Raw genomic sequence first — 20,092 nt, 5'->3', positions numbered from 1 at the left:
GGATCTGAGCCATATTGCAGCATAAGTCAAGTAAATACAATGCTGGGATTACAGTCCGCATTCGTAGCCGCCCTTTGGCCCGTTGGCCCTGTTTAATATTGAAACTTTGTCGGCGCCCGCAGAGTTGTGAGCGCTAAGCGAAACTTAAATGAAATCAAATAAAATTATTGCTCCAGCAGGAGGTCCTTGGTGGGCAGGCGCAGTGGCAGGACTCTTGTGTCCATGTCCTTTCGCAGCGGGCGCCTAATGTGATTTGTGCGTTTAGCGCCCGTTTGGCCAAATAATTTATAATAAAATTAACTCTAACTTAATGCGGATACTTATTGTTCGGCTTGGTCTGGCTTTCCGGCTTTCCCTGCTTTTCCGGCGACAAGCCTGCATATTTCATGCAATTAAGAAAAATGAGCCAGCTACACACGCCGCATAGCAAATTAAATTAATTAGCAAGTTTCCGCCACGATCCTCGCTTAGTGTTCTTTTATTTTCTGTGCTCCTCGCTTCCGCCGCAACGTAAACAAATTAATTTTGCCAACTAATGGGAAACTGATAGCAGCACATTATTAACACGAGCCGGACACGGACATGGTCTCGAATGTGGACTCGACGGCAGGCGGGGATGTGGAAGCCCACTTTTCCCGGAGCTACAGCTCAACTTTGGTCCTTTGGCCCCCAGTTTCCCGCCGTAAGCCGCTGAAACAAATGAGCTTTGTTTGACGTCCTCCTCCTGCTGGCGGACTGCATTCTATTCCGGCCAGGCTAACCATTCGCAATGTGCAGCTGCCACGCGGTGCAAACTAGAATGAACTAACGAACTTTTAACATTTCCACATTAATTCAGCAGGACCGCTACAGTGGGAAATGGCAGGCGAATGCTCATGTTTATCCAGCTATTTACTTGTTACTCTTCGAAAAACAAATAAATAATGAAGGTGACTGAATAACATGGCTATCCAATGTTTTTGTTGCATATTTCTTTATATAGCTAACACATTATTATTAAATGGCAGAGAAAATAGTTAGTTTTGTAGAAATTTATTGGCTTATACATCAACTTCAAAGCCAATTGAATTGATTTTTCTGCAAGTGCCGCAAATCTGCAGGGAAACTTGAGAATCAGCTGTATTTTCCACTCCGACAACCACAGCCACAACTTCCGGTCGACCCACAGTGCCTCCGTCCACTTGGCCGGGCCAAATTTATGTTGCAACTAATTGCAGGCAGTTGCTGGGCTTCCGCCAGCGGCAGACAGCTTCCTTTCCGCTCTCTGGAGGTCCTGTTCTCGCTGCCAGCCGCACAAAGCTAGAATCCTGCGACCTCTGACCCCTGACCCCCGGAATTCTCCCACCAGCTGGCTGCGTGTGAAATTTATCGAGCGTGGAAAGTCATCGAACACCAAGTAGGCATGTGTGAGGAGGAGCCAACTTTATAATTGATTGCTTTAATTAAATTTTGAAAAGTCCACCTGGCACCCGGCACACGTTCACCTGCCAGTGAAAATAGCTCCGAAATGGAGCATCGCATCGCAAAGGCGTGTGTAATTAAATTTTAAACGCTTACTTAGAGCGAAGTGAAGTGCTTGCAATAATTACGGAAGCCATTAGCCAAGGTCCCGAAAGGGGCGGCCAACCGGGTGAGATATTTGCAAACAGATATGGCCTCCAAGTGGCTCCGCATCTTGGTTCTACTTCTGCTGCGTCTTGCAACCTCCGAGTCGCCAAAACGACAGTTGAGTTGGTGGCACAAACAGTACTACCAGTCGTTATGTGAGTACAGAACCAAAACATTTAGTGAATAAATAAATACGCTATAAATTACAAGTGAACTTTAAAAAATGTGAAACAAATGCCTGGGAAAATTGCATTTAATTAAAACATGTTTCTGACTCTCTGCTTATTTGGCTGCCCGCAGGCGAATTCATTTCAATTAAATCATTTTGAAAGCCAACCAAAAGCATGTATGATTTGCGTTTTGATTGAGCATCTTAAACCGTAATCAAATCAAACATTTTCGTTCGTAAATAATAATCTCGTTATCCAGGGCAACAGAGGCTGCGCTTCACGACGACTCCCCGGCCAGGAGCCACTCCCGAATCGGATGAAGCCAGACTGGTGTATCCCTGCTACTGCTACAAGCCAACTCCCGAGGGCTTGGCCACTGCCAGTCCGGTGGAGCAGCGAATGATCGAGACTAAGGAAATATTCTTCCTGAACAAATAGTGGGATGTGCGGTAATGATGTACACAACGATATGCAGTCGAAATAGAACAGGTAAAGTGTTCATTAGGGAAAAGTAAATAAACTCGTGGCGGAATTTCCAGCAAATCTGTCCAAGTCCTGGACTTTAAATCATTGCTGCAAATGCCGCACGACTTTCAAGACAACAACAGCCATGCTGCCAGTCAAAAGCAATTTCGGTTGGTCGAAAAACAAAAGCCACGTAATCCTGGCCACTCCCTACCGACACTAACTCAGCCACTAAGTGAAAATAGTTTGCTGGCCAAAATGTGCTTTGCTTTTGCTTTTGCTGTGCTGTGCTGTTGCTGTGCTTTTGCTTTTGCTGTGCTTTTGCTTTCGCAATCTGCTGCCTGCTTTGCTTTTGTCTGCTGCCAGCCATTGATAATTGCGAATTATGCATGAAGTAGAGTGGAAGTGCCGACCGCCTGCCACGCCCCCTTTGCCCACGGCCACGCCCACTCGCAGTGCGGTGTTTTGTCATAAGTATGAAAGGGTTCTGATAGTTAACAGCTGTCATTAGTGCGATGGCTTACAAGCATTAGCATTTACTTTAGCAACTTTAATTCTTGCATTTGGGCGCACAAATAGTTTTAAGCATTACAAGGGGAATTTTGTTTTATTTATCAGTTTTACATTGTAAACAGCGTTCTATCAAACCAGATAACTTCCCCTAACGCGAAATCATTCAATTGAAAAACTTGCCATAGAGCGAGCAAAATACAAATACAAAACTATTTCAAAGAAATGAAAGAGGGAATGGGGGGAAATTATTTAAGCCAAGAACGAAGTCGAGATACTTGAAAGAGCAGAAAGTTTTACAAGATGCTGTGCTCCGACCAAAGAACTCTGTTTTGGGCCGGTGCGTGAGCGGAATGTGCATCCAGTCAGTCGATTTTGGGCAGAAGTTGCAAAGTAGTAAAACTTCAACTCGGTTGGTGGCACATTGCACGTGCCACACTGGAACTCGGCCCAATAGCCCGAAAAGGGCGCCCAAGAGCAGCCATTCAGCTATTCAATTACTTGGTCCGCTCTAGACAAAAGCCAAAAACTGGCACTCGCTCAGTTTTCCGACTTTTCCGGCTTTCCTTTCCATGCCATCCTGTCTGTCGCTGCCAGCGGCGGCTGCTCGCTGGGAAAACTGCATTGCTCGGCTGGCACTTAGCGCACCATTGCACTTCGCTTTCGAAATTTCCCATGCTGCGAATTATTTATAAAATACTCATCTGGCGGCATCCGTCATGTGCATGTACTTGCCGCACTTGTGCATTGTACCCATTGCGTTGCCAGCAGAAAAGGACTCGTTAATCCTCATATGAGGGATACGAATGTGGGGGCAAAGGTTATGCCAGATAGTTCAAAAACAATGTAGGGCGCAATATATCTTATAAGACTTTCCTTCATTCTAAGATACCTCCATAGATATAAACTCATTTTGGGCATATAGATACACAGATACTTTGATTGGATATTGATATCCATACTCACTTGAAGTGATATGTGCCGTTCTCATACCCAAAGAACGGCACCGTGTAGGTAAGCATCCAGATGTTGCCACCGCCGCAGTCGTAGTACGGCTTTGACCATCTGCCGTCCTCGTATTTCACAGCCAGCGTGTCGTCCTCGATGCGCTCCTCCGTGCGGTTCGAGTAGAGATGAAAGGCTGCAAGGATACGGAAGGGTTTCAATAGCGTTATCCATTATGCAAACTGTAATTAGAGGACCCAGAAATCGATCGGCCTTTCACGGCAGTCAGCAGCTCTCGGATTCAGCCAGCAATTCAGTGCACCCCAAGGGGTACACAGCGAGAAATCGAAACGAATTTCTATGGAAACTGCAGCTAATGAGACTTTGGATGTTTTGTGACAGTCTGGGAAATGGGAATATTTAAACTACTTTTTCTGCGAGTGCTTCACCTTGGCTGTTTGCGTTGCCTAAGACAATCCTGCGACTAATGACTTTATAAGTGCAAACGTGTAGCCTTGGATGACTCGGGACTCTGTGATGAATAAACCAAAAATGACGCGACATTAAAAGCAAATCAGAGTGGCAATACTGCCGTATAAAAACCCCTTCGAGCGAATCTCCGCTCTAGAAGTATTAAATCCGGCCCCTTAAGATGACCAAGTTCTTCTTCAAGCGCCTGCAAACTGCTCCACTTGACCAGGAGGTGAGTTCCCTGGATGCCAGTGACTACTACTACCGCATCGCATTTTTCCTGGGCTGGAACCCGCCCAAGGAGGGTCTGCTCCGATGGATCTACGCGCTGTGGACTCTGACCACGATGTGGTTGGGAATCGTGTATCTGCCGCTCGGACTGAGCCTCACCTATGTGAAGCACTTCGATAGATTCACGCCGACGGAGTTCCTGACCTCCCTGCAGGTGGACATCAACTGCATCGGGAATGTGATCAAGTCATGCGTGACTTATTCCCAGATGTGGCGTTTTCGCCGGATGAATGAGCTTATCTCGTCCCTGGACAAGAGATGTGTGACTCCGACACAGCGTCGGATTTTCCATAAGATGGTGGCACGGGTCAATCTCATCGTGATTCTGTTCCTGTCCACGTACTTGGGCTTCTGCTTTCTAACCCTGTTCACTTCGGTTTTCGCTGGCAAAGCTCCTTGGCAGCTGTACAACCCACTTGTGGACTGGCGGAATGGCCATTGGCAGCTGTGGATAGCCTCCATACTGGAGTACTGTGTGGTCTCCATTGGCACCATGCAGGAGTTGATATCCGACACCTATGCCATTGTGTTCATCTCCTTGTTCCGCTGCCACCTGGCTATTCTCAGAGATCGCATTGCCAATCTGCGGCAGGATCCGGAGCTCAGTGAGATGGAACACTATGAGCAGCTGGTGGCCTGCATTCAGGATCATCGTACCATCATACAGTAAGATGTGTGGCCTCATGGTCTCTCTGTTCCACTCAAGGAAGAACCATTTCAGGTGCTCCCAGATCATTCGACCCATCCTGTCGATCACTATCTTTGCCCAGTTCATGCTGGTTGGCATTGACTTGGGCCTGGCGTCCATCAGCATCCTCTTCTTTCCGAACACCATATGGACGATCATGGCGAACGTGTCCTTCATCGTGGCCATCTGCACGGAGTCCTTTCCGTGCTGCATGCTCTGCGAGCATCTGATCGAGGACTCCGTCCATGTCAGCAACGCCCTGTTCCACTCAAACTGGATAACTGCGGACAGGCGCTACAAGTCGGCGGTTCTGTATTTCCTGCACCGGGCTCAGCAGCCCATTCAATTCACAGCCGGCTCCATATTTCCCATTTCGGTGCAGAGCAACATTGCCGTGGCCAAGTTCGCTTTCACCATCATCACAATCGTGAACCAAATGAATCTGGGCGAGAAGTTCTTCAGTGACAGGAGCAATGGCGATATAAATCCTTAGATCCTTCGAGAGCAAGGCAAAGAAAAACGCTTAACCCAATATTTGCTGCCCCGTAGTGTTTGCACATCCACTCAACTTTCCAGAAGTGATTACACACTCGAAAAACATCTTCAGTGCCATGTGGTAATAAGAAGGGAAACCGGGCCAAAAACCGAATGAATATGCGCCAAATCCCCAATACCTGTCGTCAACATTAAAGTTACACCTATGAAATTATTTCAATTTGTGTATGTAAACCAATAATTTAAAAGAATGACAGCAATTTTCGCCCTTTAAAAGTTGAATTGAATTGACTAGCATGATTGGTTTATTAACCAGGGCACCCGACAATTAACTATTAAGCCGGTTAATTGACAGTTGACAGGGCTGCTTGCACCTCAATAATAAATCCCCTTAAACACTTAACACCTGGCTGCCGTTGGTCAAGTCTAATTACAGACCACAAAACGATGGGGCGTGTCTGTAGCCCGGGAATGGAGCACCTGTTCGATTGAAGGGTTATAGTAACCGGGTATAAAGTGCAGGTGCTGGCACCGACCAGGTCAGTGGTCATCATGGCGGTGTTCGAGCTGATCAAACCGGCTCCGTTGACGGAGAAAGTGCAGTCCCGCCAGGGGAATATATATCTGTACCGGGCCATGTGGCTGATCGGATGGATACCGCCGAAGGAGGGAATCCTGCGCTACGTGTATCTCTTCTGGACCTGCGTGCCCTTCGCCTTCGGGGTGTTCTACCTGCCCGTGGGCTTCATCATCAGCTACGTGCAGGAGTTCAAGAACTTCACGCCCGGTGAGTTCCTCACCTCGCTGCAGGTGTGCATCAATGTGTACGGCGCCTCGGTGAAGTCAACCATCACCTACCTCTTCCTCTGGCGACTGCGCAAGACGGAGATCCTGCTGGACTCCCTGGACAAGAGGCTGGCGAACGACAACGATCGCGAGAGGATCCACAACATGGTGGCGCGCTGCAACTACGCCTTTCTGATCTACAGCTTCATATACTGCGGATACGCTGGTTCCACTTTCCTGTCCTACGCCCTCAGTGGTCGTCCTCCGTGGTCCGTCTACAATCCCTTCATCGACTGGCGCGATGGCATGGGCAGCCTGTGGATCCAGGCCATATTCGAGTACATCACCATGTCCTTCGCCGTGCTGCAGGACCAGCTATCCGACACGTATCCCCTGATGTTCACCATTATGTTCCGCGCCCACATGGAGGTCCTCAAGGATCACGTGCGGAGCCTGCGCATGGATCCCGAGCGCAGCGAGGCAGACAACTACCAGGATCTGGTGAACTGCGTGCTGGACCACAAGACTATACTGAAGTGGGAATGCTTGCAGATCTATAAGGTGCTCTGCTTAGTTATCACCCGTATCTTTCAGATGCTGTGACATGATTCGCCCCATGATATCCCGCACCATCTTCGTGCAGTTCGCGCTGATTGGTTCGGTTTTGGGTCTGACCCTGGTGAACGTGTTCTTCTTCTCGAACTTCTGGAAGGGCGTGGCCTCGCTCCTGTTCGTCATCACCATCCTGCTGCAGACCTTCCCCTTCTGCTACACCTGCAACATGCTGATCGACGATGCCCAGGACCTGTCCAACGAGATTTTCCAGTCCAACTGGGTGGACGCGGAGCCGCGCTACAAGGCCACGCTGGTGCTCTTCATGCACCATGTCCAGCAGCCGATAATCTTCATTGCCGGAGGCATCTTTCCCATCTCCATGAATAGCAACATAAGCGTAAGGATTACTCCATTCCCGCCAACTGCCAACTTCACATTTGACCCATTTTAGGTGGCCAAGTTCGCCTTCAGCATCATTACAATAGTGCGACAAATGAATCTGGCCGAGCAGTTCCAGTAAAATTAGCTCACAAAAATGATTCCGAATTGCCCTGCACCCATGAGCCCCGAAAAAAGAGCCCCCCCAGCAATTCTTTACGAGCGTGTTTTGCATAAAATGTGTATATGTTGTGGCTTATCTGGCAAGATTTCGGCTGATTTAGTTGCTAAATGGTAATGGCCAGGCCAAAGGATGCGAGAGTCAGACTGAATTCGCAAATTGCGTTAGCAGACGGAAATTACAACAGCCAGACGAGTCGACGATTGTAACAACAAGCGTCTGGGAAATGGGCCCAAAGCTTGGAAAATATACGCCACGGAGGGATGGAGCAACCACAGGAAGTACATATAACCGTTTACATATTGTATGCGATTTTTATTTAAATTTTATGTTAAACACGTGACTGCTAGCCGGCGAAAAGGCGGAGCACGAGCGTATATAATAATACAAAACGGATCGCCCAGACTGTGGCAAAAGCAAATATTATGACATATTTTTGCGGTTTACTTGCCGCACACGCGTCATCATATTCCCGCAAAACGAAGGCTCCACACTGGAGTACATAAACATGTGGAGTGGTTGGGATGGGGCAAGATGGATGAACCCTGATATATGTTTGCACTAGACGCACGGGAATATTTGCAAATATGCCATTGAAACGAACAATGGTAGGGCAAATAAACCGAAGGATTCCGTCTATTTTATTCCTCTGCTCAGACTTCCCTTTGACAGACAAACCCTCACTTAAACGGTCAGAAATTCATGTTCTATTCGGTTTATTTCACGGTTTATCTATGAATACTTAAGTACAAGATGTGGGCTTATCCGATGGAAAACACATTACATGAATGCGAGCAAAAACATTGTTTAATTACACATTCCACTTCGAGAAAGCTATTGAGAAAATCTTGACCTAAATTTAAGTGCTCTCTCCAGTAATTACTACCTTTTGAGTTCAGTTTTCCAAGTGATTGATTCGTTTTTTGCCTAATTACAGCTGATGTTGGCACAGCATAAAGCAAATATGAAACATCATGGGCATTATACACACTCAATCAATCGATGACTTTTGATGCCTGTCTAAACACTTGCAGCTGCATCTATTTGGCCACCATCTACAAGCGCCATGAGCAATTAGCCTAAATTACTGTATTAAGTGCACTCAAATCGACATTATTATTAATCATTTTCTGAATTTAACAGCCAATAAAGTGATTTCACTGCAGCTGGAAAGGCTATTAAAAGCACTCGATTCGAATTGATTGTACATTTCGATGGCCCGCCGGGTTGGCAAAAAATATGATTAATTATTCAATGAAAAGGTAATAACTTCGCGAATTGGCTTTTTTCGGCGTCAAATAAAAAGGAGAAACATTTGCCTTGCGCACCGCAAACATATAATCAAATTAATTGCGCTTGAATAGCCCGCAAATTGGTTGTGGTGTGAAAAAGCCCACACTCTGCGTAGGTCCTTGATATCCATAAAAAGAAGCAGTAAGACAAACTTCCCAAAGGAGTATGCAAATATGCAAATTCGCATAAATCGAGGCAAAGGGCAGCAGTTTCGGCACTCCATAAATCAAACTTAAAGAAATTTAGATAAATGACCCGATGTCAAACAGGAAACGCTTTCGCTCATTGTTAGAGCCACAAATATAATTTGGCCAGCTCGCTATTCCTTTTTTTTTTGGCAGCCTTTTCAATTTGCGAACAAGCGAGCGAGGACCGGACTTCTATCTATCTATCTATGGCAAATAGTTGGCTGCCTGCCTGCAATCAGCTTTCGGCTGTGCCAAAATGCCATTAGTATGCATGGGCCATGTGCCCCGGCCACGCCCACCCACATTTGCCACCCGCTATGCGGAATGTTTGTTTTCGATTCCATTTGTTTTCCCTCGGCCACGGAGGGACATGCTGAGTGGGCGAGTGTCACAGCCAAAGTCAGCCAAAGAGGGCGATCGAACACACGGCGTATACGTAACACACATATTTCAGCGGCATCTCGTGCAATTTCGTCCATGCAATTTGCAGGCCTGAGCCTGCGGCCCAGTCCGGTTTTCCGGATCTCCGGATACGGGTGAAGGAATGCGAGTGTGTGGTGGTCACACGGAGCAAAATACTCACAAAGTTATCTTGAAGGTTGTATACTGGGTAGGGCAAAGGTCAAAGTGCAGCAACTATTGTCAATCTTTGCATTTTAAAATTGAGTGTTGTATTTATGTGCTTCCATTTGCAGAACTAAAGGGAGAATCATTAAGTCAGTCATCCTGTTCGTAAAGAATAAATGATCCGTGGTACCTGCAAAGTTAGTTATCCGCGTTTCAGTGAACACTGTTCTGCTTTTAAATAGTTAGCCAAACTTTTAAAATAGATTTAAAGCAATTTGGAAAAAAAAGGAAGGAAACAACCATATAGATTCTGTGCTAAAAACAATAATTTAACCTGCAAAATGCCCTTGAAGCACTAGTTTTGACTTTTTAAGGCCTTTTTTATTCGCTCAGTGGAAAGTACAGAAAAGCCCATGTAGTGGCACAACCGCGGCATTTAGTATTAGTTGTAGGCAAGCAAACAAATAATTTGCATGCCACCGTTGCACACGCAAGCCGGAAAATGGGAAAATGGGAAAGCCGGCAAATGGGGAATGCGGCTGGCGATGCGACGTGGCGTAACCGTAACCTTTAATTTGCAAATTATTTTGAAATGTTGCGGCGCGCTCGTGTCGAGTGCATTTGCTGAAGTTATGCAAACTGTTGGACAAGTGAGTGCCAAGGATGGGAGGCACGGGATGGGATATGCCAACATCATTAAAATTCATTAGCATGCCTTCCATCGCATCGCCTCCAATATTGCAGATTTAAAGGGAGAGCAGGGCGAATGGTGGATATTCCGCGCTTTGAGGACGCTGACAAGAAGCCTCCGTGGCGGGTCTTGCATAAAATTAGCTTTCACGCGTCACCGTCAAATACGGACAGCCTTACGGACAGCCATACGGACAATCATGCGGACAGTCATGCGGAAGGCCGCGAGAATGGATTAGATGCTCGGCAGAGCAGACGGAATCCGGCTAATTACAAACGGAACTGCCGGATTGGCGGGTGGGGCCAGGTAATTTCCATTTAAAGTGGAGTTGCCAAGTTAAAGGGACTGCTCACTCCGATTCCTACTATATATTATAGCTTAATTGTTGCGCTGTCAGGCGACATTTTCGGTCCCTTGGCCGTGATAAGGTCGGGTAAAATATACGCAATTAGGCAGGACCAACAGGATCCGCAGCCAGATGTCTGGGCGGTGACTAATGAAGTCGCAGATTAAGGCTCCCAAAAATAAACATTCAATGCCGTACGTATGAGGGGCTGCTATCGGGGTCACCCATAAATCAGGCAAATAAATCAGAGGGACATGCCCGATATACTTACACTTGAGATACTGCTCGTTGCGGGCTATCACCTTCTCGGCATTCTTGCGCGCCAGGAAGAACCACTCGGAGGTGTTGCCCAGATAGTGGTACTCCATGGCCAGATCCTTGGCGAACACCGCTCCCAGATTCGGAGGCGGCAGCCGGTAGGCGAACGGGCAGAAGAGGCCCGGCTGCGCGGGGTGCTCGTTCCAGTCGAAGCAATTTCCGGCCGCGAATATATCATCGTCGAACTCCACCATGGACAGCACGGAGGCGTGCAGCAGGTTGACATCCTCCTGCACGGAGCGGCCGGTGGTCTTGAAGATCCTGCGGAGACAACAAGCGGAGCATACGTCGGATATTAGTTGCAGGCCAGGGAAAGATGGCAATTTATGCCGCTGGCCTAGCCAGGAAATTGCATTCAAAATGTATGCGGTGTTAGGGAATGTCCAGTACCGAAACCCAAATACCCTTTGCCATGCAAAGGAAGCCAAACGGAAATGAATATTAAACTATTTGACAAGATATTATCTAAGATACTAGTTTGAGTTTGCTATACCCTTAAATGCCCTTAAAATGTTGCTTAATATTTTCAAGAGGTCGTTAACCGATTTGCTTCGAAACCGTGTGGGCACGTAGCTCGTCTTAACCCAAAATGAGGAGCAACCCTTTGGGGTGGCAGGGCATGAATAATATAATGTAATAAGTTTTGCAGCAACTTGAGCAGAGGAGCGCCGAAAGTGGCTCAGTGGACCAGTGAGGCAGTGAGCCAGTGAACCAGGGAACCAGTGGACCGGAGGAGGAACCCCCAGAATTGCCTTCCTTTCGCTCTTGTTGGTCTGTCATTTTTATATTTATAACCCGGCTGGGCGGACTGGCAGTTTTAGGGCTGAGTTATGGCCCGCTGGCTGTTTCAAGTGCACACTTACTAGTATAGGCGCGGCGCATTCAACCCGCCTCAAACTGTGCTCAAGTGCGCTCCTGGCTTTCCATTGTCTGCGGCCCGGCGCAGGATGTCCTCCCGCGCATCCTTGGCCCGCCAGGCAGCCATCCTGCTTCCTCGAAAGTGGGTAAACGAGAAAATTACATTGAAGATTTCTTCTGCTCGGTGTGAGACCTCTGCGCCTGCCTGTGTAATATTAATTAAATTGTTGCCTCTGCAGGCGAGCTAACATTTTAGCTCCAAAAAAAGAAATTGTCACAGCGTCGACTTCAATTCCATTTTCCAATACATTAGCCAGGAGCAATAGAAGCTGCTCCTGGATCTTGCGGGTCTCGCATGTGACGCACTTGCTAATTGGGCGTGGCTCATTAATTCGCTGGCGGGCCTCATTTGTAAATGTCAAAGGCATTTTGTCAGCCAGATCCGCGCCCAAACACCCAACCAAATCCATGCGAGTGTCCAAGGACGTTCCGGGGCTCAAAAGTCGCCTAATGATGATGGTGCCGGCGACATTGTTCGCTGGTGATAATGCTGACTTAGCTGGGAGCTCGACATGGAGTTGACAGCTTTTTTCCACCAGGCTCCCTTCCATTATTTATGGCCAAAACACACACACACACCCGCATGTTGCGACATGGCCAATGATGAGAGCTAATATCTCACTGGAAAAATTGCATGAGGTAGCATCATGGGTGCTTTTCAAGCGCATAGATTTTACAATATTGCGCACGTAAAGTTTCATGATTGATATTTCACCTTAAAATGCATGTTTTTCTATCTGTGCACACAATAGTACTTTTCAATGGTGGTGAACACCTCTCCAGGTGGGTATCCTTGCACATTTGTTTACCGTGCAATCCTGGGAGTCCTCGTTCCCCAATTAACATTCTCCGCAGACAACTTGAGATGCAGGGGATGCTTAAATAGTTTGGAACGCTTACAGTTGCAGTGTTGCCTGTTTTCCGGCTTTCCCGCCCCTTCCGCCCCCCGAGACTGTGTCCTAAAGTGTGCTAAAAACACTTTTCAGCACTTGAGTGCTGGGAAAGAGGTGAAAGCAAGCGCAAAACAAGCTTCAGGTGCCGGTGGCCAGGACGAGAGGTGAGATCCAGGACAGGGGGATGCAGGAGTAAGTAACTCGGTAAGTACTCGAAAGTGCTCCTCCCTTTTGGCCTTTGTCTGTGTGCGCTTTTGGAGCGGAGACGGGTTAGCTGAGTCGCAGGCTTAAAGGCCCGCTTAAAGGATGCGAGCCACGTAGCAACCTCCTATGATGCGGTTGCTCGGGATTACCACCTGCGTGGTAATTACGCAGCTGCCTGCATTCGAAAGTCGGGCACAGGATCGCTCTGACGTTTAATTAAAAATATGTTGGCCATCACTGGCCAGGAAGAAAGTTATTCTTCGCTCCATGCAGCCCTTGTCAAAATCCCCAACTACAGCGATTCTGAGGAGTCCCTGTCCAGTCTCCAGGGCACCTTGGAGGCTGTTTCGCTTATTTGTTAAGCACATGATGCCAGTCAGCCAAGTCAAACGCGTATTAGAACCTCGAATCGCCTTGGAAATGCTCGATATGGAGAAGAAAAGCCGCCTGGCGGCACTTAAGCCGCTTTTTTTGTTATTCCCAAGCAGTTGGGAAGGCCGTTGCATGTCGAGGATGGGCTTTTCCGCCGCTTTTCCATGTCCCCCGGTCGGCAGGGGGCTCCCATTTGGATTCAAGTCGATGCCAAGGCTCTATTGATTTCGAAAATAATGCAAAACAGCACGCGAGCCGAACAAATAACTTAATTGCCTAGACTTAAACAGGGAAATTTAATTCCTTTACTGCAGAGTGTGAAGAAAAAATTAATTATGCAGCGAAAATGAAATATAATTTCAAGTTTCGGCACCTGGGGCCACGAACTCTGCGTAGGACTCAAAGGACACACGAACGCACCCAGTGTCCTGGAGGGCTCTTCAGGCTGCCGGCCGTGTCCTTTTGGCCAAAGCTAAAGCCAAAGCCTCGAGTATCCGTTGCCTTCCGACTCCGACTGCGTGTCGACATCTTAATTGAAAGCGAACTGCTCCGGTTTAATTATTCAAAGCTAGGACACTTTGGCACATCCTTAGAAAAGCAGCCTGGCCAACTGACTGACTGACTGACTGACTGAGTGACTGAATGGCCGTGATGATGTTGCCTCAGACGACGGCCCTTTTTTGTCTGAAGTTCGTTTGGGCCTCCCTCATTTGTTTGCCGGGTGCGCTTTTAATGGCCCATAACGGTCAAGGCTTCTTGCCAATTTTAATTAGGCCATAATTAAATGATCAAACGGTAAGGCAACGGCATAACTGATAAGATATATATTTAGATATGATTCTCTGCTAATTACCTTCTGTGAATTATGTTTTATTTCAATGTCTGTGAGAGCTTATAAAGTTATGGGAAAATGTTGCTTTACTCTATGATGGAATTTTATGTATGCCAATCTTGTTTGTAGATTAAAACTCATCCCATGCAAGCATAACTGCAAAAATTAAAGAGTTATGTGGCAAATTTAGCATGGAGTGCTGTCATCCCAGTTGGCAGCCAAGACAAAAGATCAAAAGTGTTGTCCCCCAAACGGGAATCACTGGCGAACTCATGCGACATGACATTGTGTGTTCAATTAGGAAGCAGGAAAAGGAGTTCAATTAATTAAAAGTTACCCCATGTTGGCCCAGTTTGGAGCACTTTGGATGCCTGGCATCTGCTGCTCCTGCTTTGCTGGCTTGCGGCTAATTGAGCCTCCAGGCGACATGTTTGCCGTTGACATGTTTATGCTGGCCACAGGACCGAAGAACCGCAGGACCAAGGCAGGACCCCCAGTACTCTGGGCCATTGTTGAAAAAATGCTTTTTGATTTAGTCCATTAATTGCTTTCAACTTGCTAACTTCTTTGCAACGCACTTTGCCAGCCCGATGATTATTATTGCAAGGGCGCAAAGTTGCCAAACATTTTGGCCAAAAAGTTTCCCTTTCTGATTTCCTGCCGCCGCGCATAATGAGTCGACGGCTGGCACTCCTTGTTCCTCCAAAGGACCAACTTTGCCCGCCTGTCTGTGGGTCTGGATTGCGGGTTCTGGGCTTTGAGCTCCGAGTTCCGAGTTCCGCGCACCAAATGTTTTTATTGCGCAAAAATAGACTGTGAAAAAAGCAGGCTGCAGCGGCTTAAACGTTACGCATTCGCCGCGTGGGCCAGCCACTTGAAAGCGCCGCGGCGAAGGACTTGTTTTCGGGGGATACTCGACAAGTTTGTTAAGCTGTTAAGTTATGGCAACATGTGTTGCACAAAGCGCGCCAAAGCGTTGCAGCGGCGCAGTTGGCAAAGCCGCCGAAAGGGGCTAACCGGCTGAAACATTCACAGACGACCTACCATAAGTTGGAACTGCTGCCTCGTTGTGCAACTCCCCAACTAAATTGAGCTGAAACTGCGCTTAGCGACTAAACTTTCGACACTTTTGATTCAATTTGATTCAATTCAGCCGGAGACATTCCGAAATGCTCTTTGGAAACTAAAATTGAATATGATTTGGTTGGGAAAATAAATAGTTTGTATTGCAGCTTTAATAAATAATATCCATAATATCAATTATTTGATATAACTGAAGAAATTAGAAACTAAAAAGCCAAAAATACAGAAATCAAATGCTAGAGTGTCGATTGCCTGGTCAGCTAACTGAGAGGCTTCACTGTAACCCGACGAAATGCGTCAAAAGGGGGAATCACCGCAGCCTGATTCAGATGCAGAACCAGAACCAGAACCATTTGCATCCAACATCGCCAACAGACGACGAGTCAGGACCAGATGCGAGTGGGCTGAAATAAACCAGCTGGAAAAAGGGCCGCGGCAAGTGGTGATGTGGTGCAGTGGTGCCGCGGTGGCGCGGTGGCATGGTGCACAGGTTGCAAAGAAACCGCCCCACCCATCCGCTCCAGGATGGGGCCAACTGCCGCCGCTGGCCTACATGGGCATGCATGTCCGCGTCAGTGGCAGCTACATTTTCAGTTGCGGGTTTCCAGGCGGCGGGCGACGGGGCAAGAATGCACATTAGGATTGTTTTGCACAAAATGAAAACAATTTCCATTTGGGGGCTAGACAACTGCATTCTGCAGCGGCCAACAATAAAGCTGGCGGGTACAAAGGTCGGTGGGCGTGGCAGGTCGCAAGCGGCGAAAGGGGCGAAAGGAGGCAGTGTTATTAGCACCACCCGCTGGGCAAAAGCCGAGTCGAGTAAATCAAGCGGCACAAAGTCCCAAAGCCCAGCACAACACTGTGAGAAATCAAGTGGGAAGTGGTTTGCTGTGACCTCGTTGGCAGCACAGAGAGAAAAGTTGGTTGCTTAGTATACAAAATAAGATTGATTCCAAATTTAAATAAAATTCTGCATGAAATATAGGGGATTTTGCTATGAAATTTTCAAATGCAACACTAGTATCCCTAAAGCTCCAAGGACATCCAGCATTTCTCTCCGTGCGCAACCGTTTCCTGAACATTGACTTGCATAGATATTTGTTTGCTTCCGTTTGAAGAGAACTTTTGAAGGATGTTGACAATGACGCGGCTGTGAGGATGGGCTAGGGGGCTGTTGGGGGGGGGCTGAATCCGCCTTTGGGGGCGGGGATGTCCTTGCTGCTGTCGCGTTTTATTGCCGCTGGCAATTGGAAACTGCATCGCTTATGCAGATTTCAATTTCGATTTGTTGTACGAGCTGAACGCAAACGGCACTCGAATTCCAAAGGCATTGCGAGCTGAAACAAGCGACGGCTTTGGCAATAAATTATTTGCCAAGTTTATCGCCGAACTTCCGCTGGAAAATAACAAAATCATTGCCTGGCAAATAAGAGAGATGTGCACTTGAAGTCGCAAAAGCCAGTTGTAGCAACAAAGGAGTTTTGTTGGCAGAGAACAGGCAACCGGAAACTCAATTTCAGGACACGAAAAAAAGGCGGCAGCAGGTCCTTCGCACGATTCTCACCTTCTCTCGGCGCGACGACAACACATTTAAGTACTTAAAAGTTTTCCGATTCCATCCGCCACATTGCCACACTGCCACACTTTTCCTTTCTCCTCGGCGCTTTTGTGTCGTGTGTGTGTGCGACGAGCTGAAGTCGCTTTTCCTTTCTGTTTGCCGTCTGCACTTTGGCGGCGTGAACGGAAACTAACGAAAAGTGGCCAAGGCAAGAAAACAATTGAAGCTCGTAATTTCAACTTGAATTGATATTGTTTTTCCTGACTGCCATTTAGCCCGCCCCCTGGGCTCACCTTCTGCTCCTGCCGCCCGTTGTTTTCCTTAAATGTTATCCTTGTTTTTGTTTGCGCAACAAAGTAAACGGGAAATGCCCAAACCAAAAAGCGAGCGCCAACACGGAACAGGATCCTTAGCTGGCAGGGCGATAACAATGTATCACAAAACAATAACTTCAATTAGTATCTATCTGTGTAGCTTTCCCTGCGCTTTCCCTTTGCTTTCCTCCTGCGAGTTTCCCTTTTTCCGCCGAAGGAAAAGTTTCCGGCCACCCTTGATGATGTTAACACAAGCAAAACTGATTAAAACGGGTCCTGATTAGCCGCCGTCCCTCCTGAAATTATGAACCAGTATCTGGCAATCCATTGGATTTATGGAAGTCGAGCTGGATAAATCAAGGAAGTGGAGTTCAGTCCCAGAGGCCACATTCCCCGCTGAACAAATAATGAAAACAAATGCCTGGCATATGACACTAAATGCAATAATGTTGATCCCGTGCCAGATCCGTGGCCGTTTGCAATTTAATTTATTGACAGTGAGACTTTGACATTTTATTGCTCCCCAGGCCAAGTTACGACATTGTCCGCATTTCCCATTTTCCTCGTCTTTCCTCGCTTTTCCGACCTTTCCCCTCACTGTCACTTAATTTGTCAAGCTGCTAGTCGTTTGGGTTAATTGTTTATTTGTGCGTTTTATTGACAAGCGGCAATCGTTCCTTGGATTCATCAGCTTGTAGTCCTGTCGTCCTTTCTGTGCGGCTTTTAACAAATGAGTTTTTCGTTAACAAATGGCTTTGATTTCCTGGCTCAATCAGCGCGCAAAAAGTTGTCATCTAAGCTGGAAAATTATGTCATCGGAATTTGGTGACCATCGACGGTTGGACGATATCCAATGGCCTGTTGCACGAAGCCAGCCAGCCACACACCCACATTGCCCTCGTTTTGGCTCACAAAAAGTTTGTTTTTTTGCTGATTTCTCTATTGCTATTTGCCACAAAGACACTCAAGAAAAACTGAAGGACATAAATTCCAGGTCTAATGTCTGCACGGAGCACATCCCCATCGGCATTGACACATACGATGCGTGTATGCAGGCAAGGACATTCGGACACTTGGACTTTGGACTTTGGACATTGGAACACAGGACTTTGGAGTCCGTAACTTTGGTGCTCGGACTTCATACCCAGATATGCGAAATCTGAAGAAACTTTGTGTTTATTGTGCCTGGCTGCTGAACAGAGAGCTGCAGAAGAAAAGCAGAGCTCAGAAAACATGGGAGCTGGGCTGGCATGTCCTTGGGATTGTCACTGGGGCGGTTATCCTGATACACGATACAGTGCCAAATCGATGATGGAAGCGGAATGGACACGAGTAAACAAAGAGCACACACATCAGATTGGTCAGCTTGCTCAGTTTGGCCAGCCTGGACAGCTGGAAATTCCAAGAAAAACCAAATGAATTGCCATCGTTTTGGTTGTCCAGGTGAATCAATGTCCTCCGCCAGCTGGCCTTCCTTTTGGCCACAAGAATGGCGCAAACTTTTTGCCCGGCACGCCTGCCACGCTAAGTAATTGAACTTTTATCAAAAAATTGCACGCAGCCAGGCGGACGGAAAAATCGAAGGAAAATCGCAGGGAAAGCGATGGTAGTTCTGCCAACTATGGCCAACAAGCGCCGAGAGCCACCGCAACAAGAAAAGCACATTATGCTCCTTGTTGACAAAGGACACGGGCCAATCTAGATGAGCAGAAAATGGCGAGTATCTGCTGGAAAAGTGAACCCCGAGCAATGGAAAATGTGGAAAATGTAGACCAAATCCCTGGTTTTGTTTTTATTTCCGTATCCGAAATGGGCCCTAAATATTTCATATTTTTCTGTTATAACAAACGGCAATAAATTGTGCTGCAATTGAAGTGCCCATTGTGTAGAACATGGTAAATACCATTTTAAGCGGCAATCAACTATTACTTATACAACAATAAATATGTTATGAAAGTAAAATTGTGTGTTTTTGCCAATATCTAATCGATTTGGCACGATATATTGAAATAAAAATGTTGTCTAAATTATTAATAAATGCTATATCCAGTGCCATTCGTTTGAATTTGATGAATCACCAATTTGCTTTCATTACGAATCTGTTTTGTTTAGGATTTAACTGTCAAATTGGCACTGCCAGATTTCGTGTTAAACTGTAACATATAACCTAAAAGGAAAACCCTTTGTGAGTTGTGGAAAAAGGACCATGCCAGTCATCAAATTGCAGTCCTCCGATGGCGAAATCTTCGAAACCGACATCGAGACTGCGAAGTGCTCGAGCACCATTAAGACCCTGCTGGAGGATTGTCCAGTGGAGGCGGAGAGCGACACTCTTATCCCGCTGCCCAATGTGAACTCGACGATCCTGAAGAAGATACTCATTTGGGCCAAGCACCATCGCGAGGACGATGCTGAGGAGAACGAAGAGGAAGCGGACAAATCCGTCGCAATGCAGATCACCCCCTGGGACGCCGAGTTCCTGACCATGGATCAGGGCACGCTCTTCGAACTCATCCTGGCGGCCAACTACCTGGACATCCCCAATCTGCTGAACGCCGCCTGCATGACGGTGGCCAACATGATCAAGGGCCGCACGGCGGAGGAGATTCGCCAGACCTTCCACATAACCAACGATTTCTCGCCCTCCGAGGAGGATTTGCAGACCGTGGAGGCGGAGGTCCCGCAGGAGGACGAGGCGACAGTGTACGGCGACATATAAATTAGGAGTAAATGTGTCTTAATAACTTTTTCGAAGGATGCATGCCTGTTCCGGATTAGAATAGATTAACTAATAATCGCTTATGCTCACAAAAATAGAAATTAAATCGGGCTTAACCTATTGGGATTGGTTTTCATCCTACCAAGGTTTCTAGTAATCTGCATTTCTCTTATGAAATAATCTCATAATCTTCAAATATCAAAGTATTCTAGCATATGTATCTTGACCCTCAAATGACCTTCAGGGAAAGCAC

At 47.0% G+C, this 20,092-nt stretch overlaps 5 protein-coding genes across 7 annotated transcripts in view; 4 read left to right on the top strand and 1 right to left on the bottom strand.

Annotated features, from left to right (window-relative positions):
* The window catches only part of LOC6735883, a 48,095-nt gene that overhangs the window by 14,237 nt on the left and 13,766 nt on the right, over positions 1-20,092 (bottom strand). Inside the window, exons 3-4 of the mRNA XM_016168810.3 lie at positions 10,900-11,207; positions 3,720-3,894 (exon numbers count right to left, since the gene is read on the bottom strand). Of these exons, the coding sequence (XP_016029240.1) occupies positions 3,720-3,894; positions 10,900-11,207 (483 nt within the window). The remainder of the gene's footprint in view (positions 1-3,719; positions 3,895-10,899; positions 11,208-20,092) is intronic.
* Positions 1,605-8,730, top strand: LOC6735882. 2 transcript variants are annotated; one of them, XR_005543522.2, is made up of 3 exons: positions 1,610-1,763; positions 2,038-2,267; positions 8,481-8,730. XR_005543522.2 is itself a non-coding variant. In XM_039291312.2 (2 exons), exons 1-2 carry the CDS (start codon positions 1,652-1,654, stop codon positions 2,214-2,216), a joined length of 291 nt encoding a protein of 96 aa, XP_039147246.1. In that variant the 5' UTR covers positions 1,605-1,651; the 3' UTR covers positions 2,217-2,257. The 2 variants fall into 2 exon arrangements, 1 of the variants encoding a protein (XP_039147246.1); XM_039291312.2 differs by lacking the exon at positions 8,481-8,730 and having other exon boundaries at positions 1,605-1,763; positions 2,038-2,257.
* On the top strand, positions 4,097-5,854 carry LOC6735881 (putative odorant receptor 59c). The gene is made up of 2 exons (XM_002082755.4): positions 4,097-5,126; positions 5,182-5,854. The coding sequence occupies exons 1-2, from the start codon at positions 4,351-4,353 to the stop codon at positions 5,639-5,641; spliced, it is 1,236 nt and encodes a 411-aa protein (XP_002082791.1). The 5' UTR covers positions 4,097-4,350; the 3' UTR covers positions 5,642-5,854.
* On the top strand, positions 6,114-8,730 carry LOC6735880 (odorant receptor 59b). 2 transcript variants are annotated; one of them, XR_006541519.1, is made up of 4 exons: positions 6,114-6,965; positions 7,024-7,381; positions 7,436-7,824; positions 8,481-8,730. XR_006541519.1 is itself a non-coding variant. In XM_002082754.4 (3 exons), the coding sequence occupies exons 1-3, from the start codon at positions 6,196-6,198 to the stop codon at positions 7,502-7,504; spliced, it is 1,197 nt and encodes a 398-aa protein (XP_002082790.1). In that variant the 5' UTR covers positions 6,114-6,195; the 3' UTR covers positions 7,505-7,964. The 2 variants fall into 2 exon arrangements, 1 of the variants encoding a protein (XP_002082790.1); XM_002082754.4 differs by lacking the exon at positions 8,481-8,730 and having other exon boundaries at positions 7,436-7,964.
* LOC6735878 (S-phase kinase-associated protein 1) lies at positions 19,239-19,963 on the top strand. Its single transcript, XM_002082752.4, has one exon. It carries the CDS (start codon positions 19,327-19,329, stop codon positions 19,837-19,839), a length of 513 nt encoding a protein of 170 aa, XP_002082788.1. The 5' UTR covers positions 19,239-19,326; the 3' UTR covers positions 19,840-19,963.

This window comes from Drosophila simulans, chromosome 2R (genome assembly GCF_016746395.2).
Source record: "Drosophila simulans strain w501 chromosome 2R, Prin_Dsim_3.1, whole genome shotgun sequence".
NCBI lineage: Eukaryota > Metazoa > Arthropoda > Insecta > Diptera > Drosophilidae > Drosophila > Drosophila simulans.
Note: the sequence above shows the minus strand (reverse complement) of the source record. Positions and strands in the feature narration are given on the sequence as shown.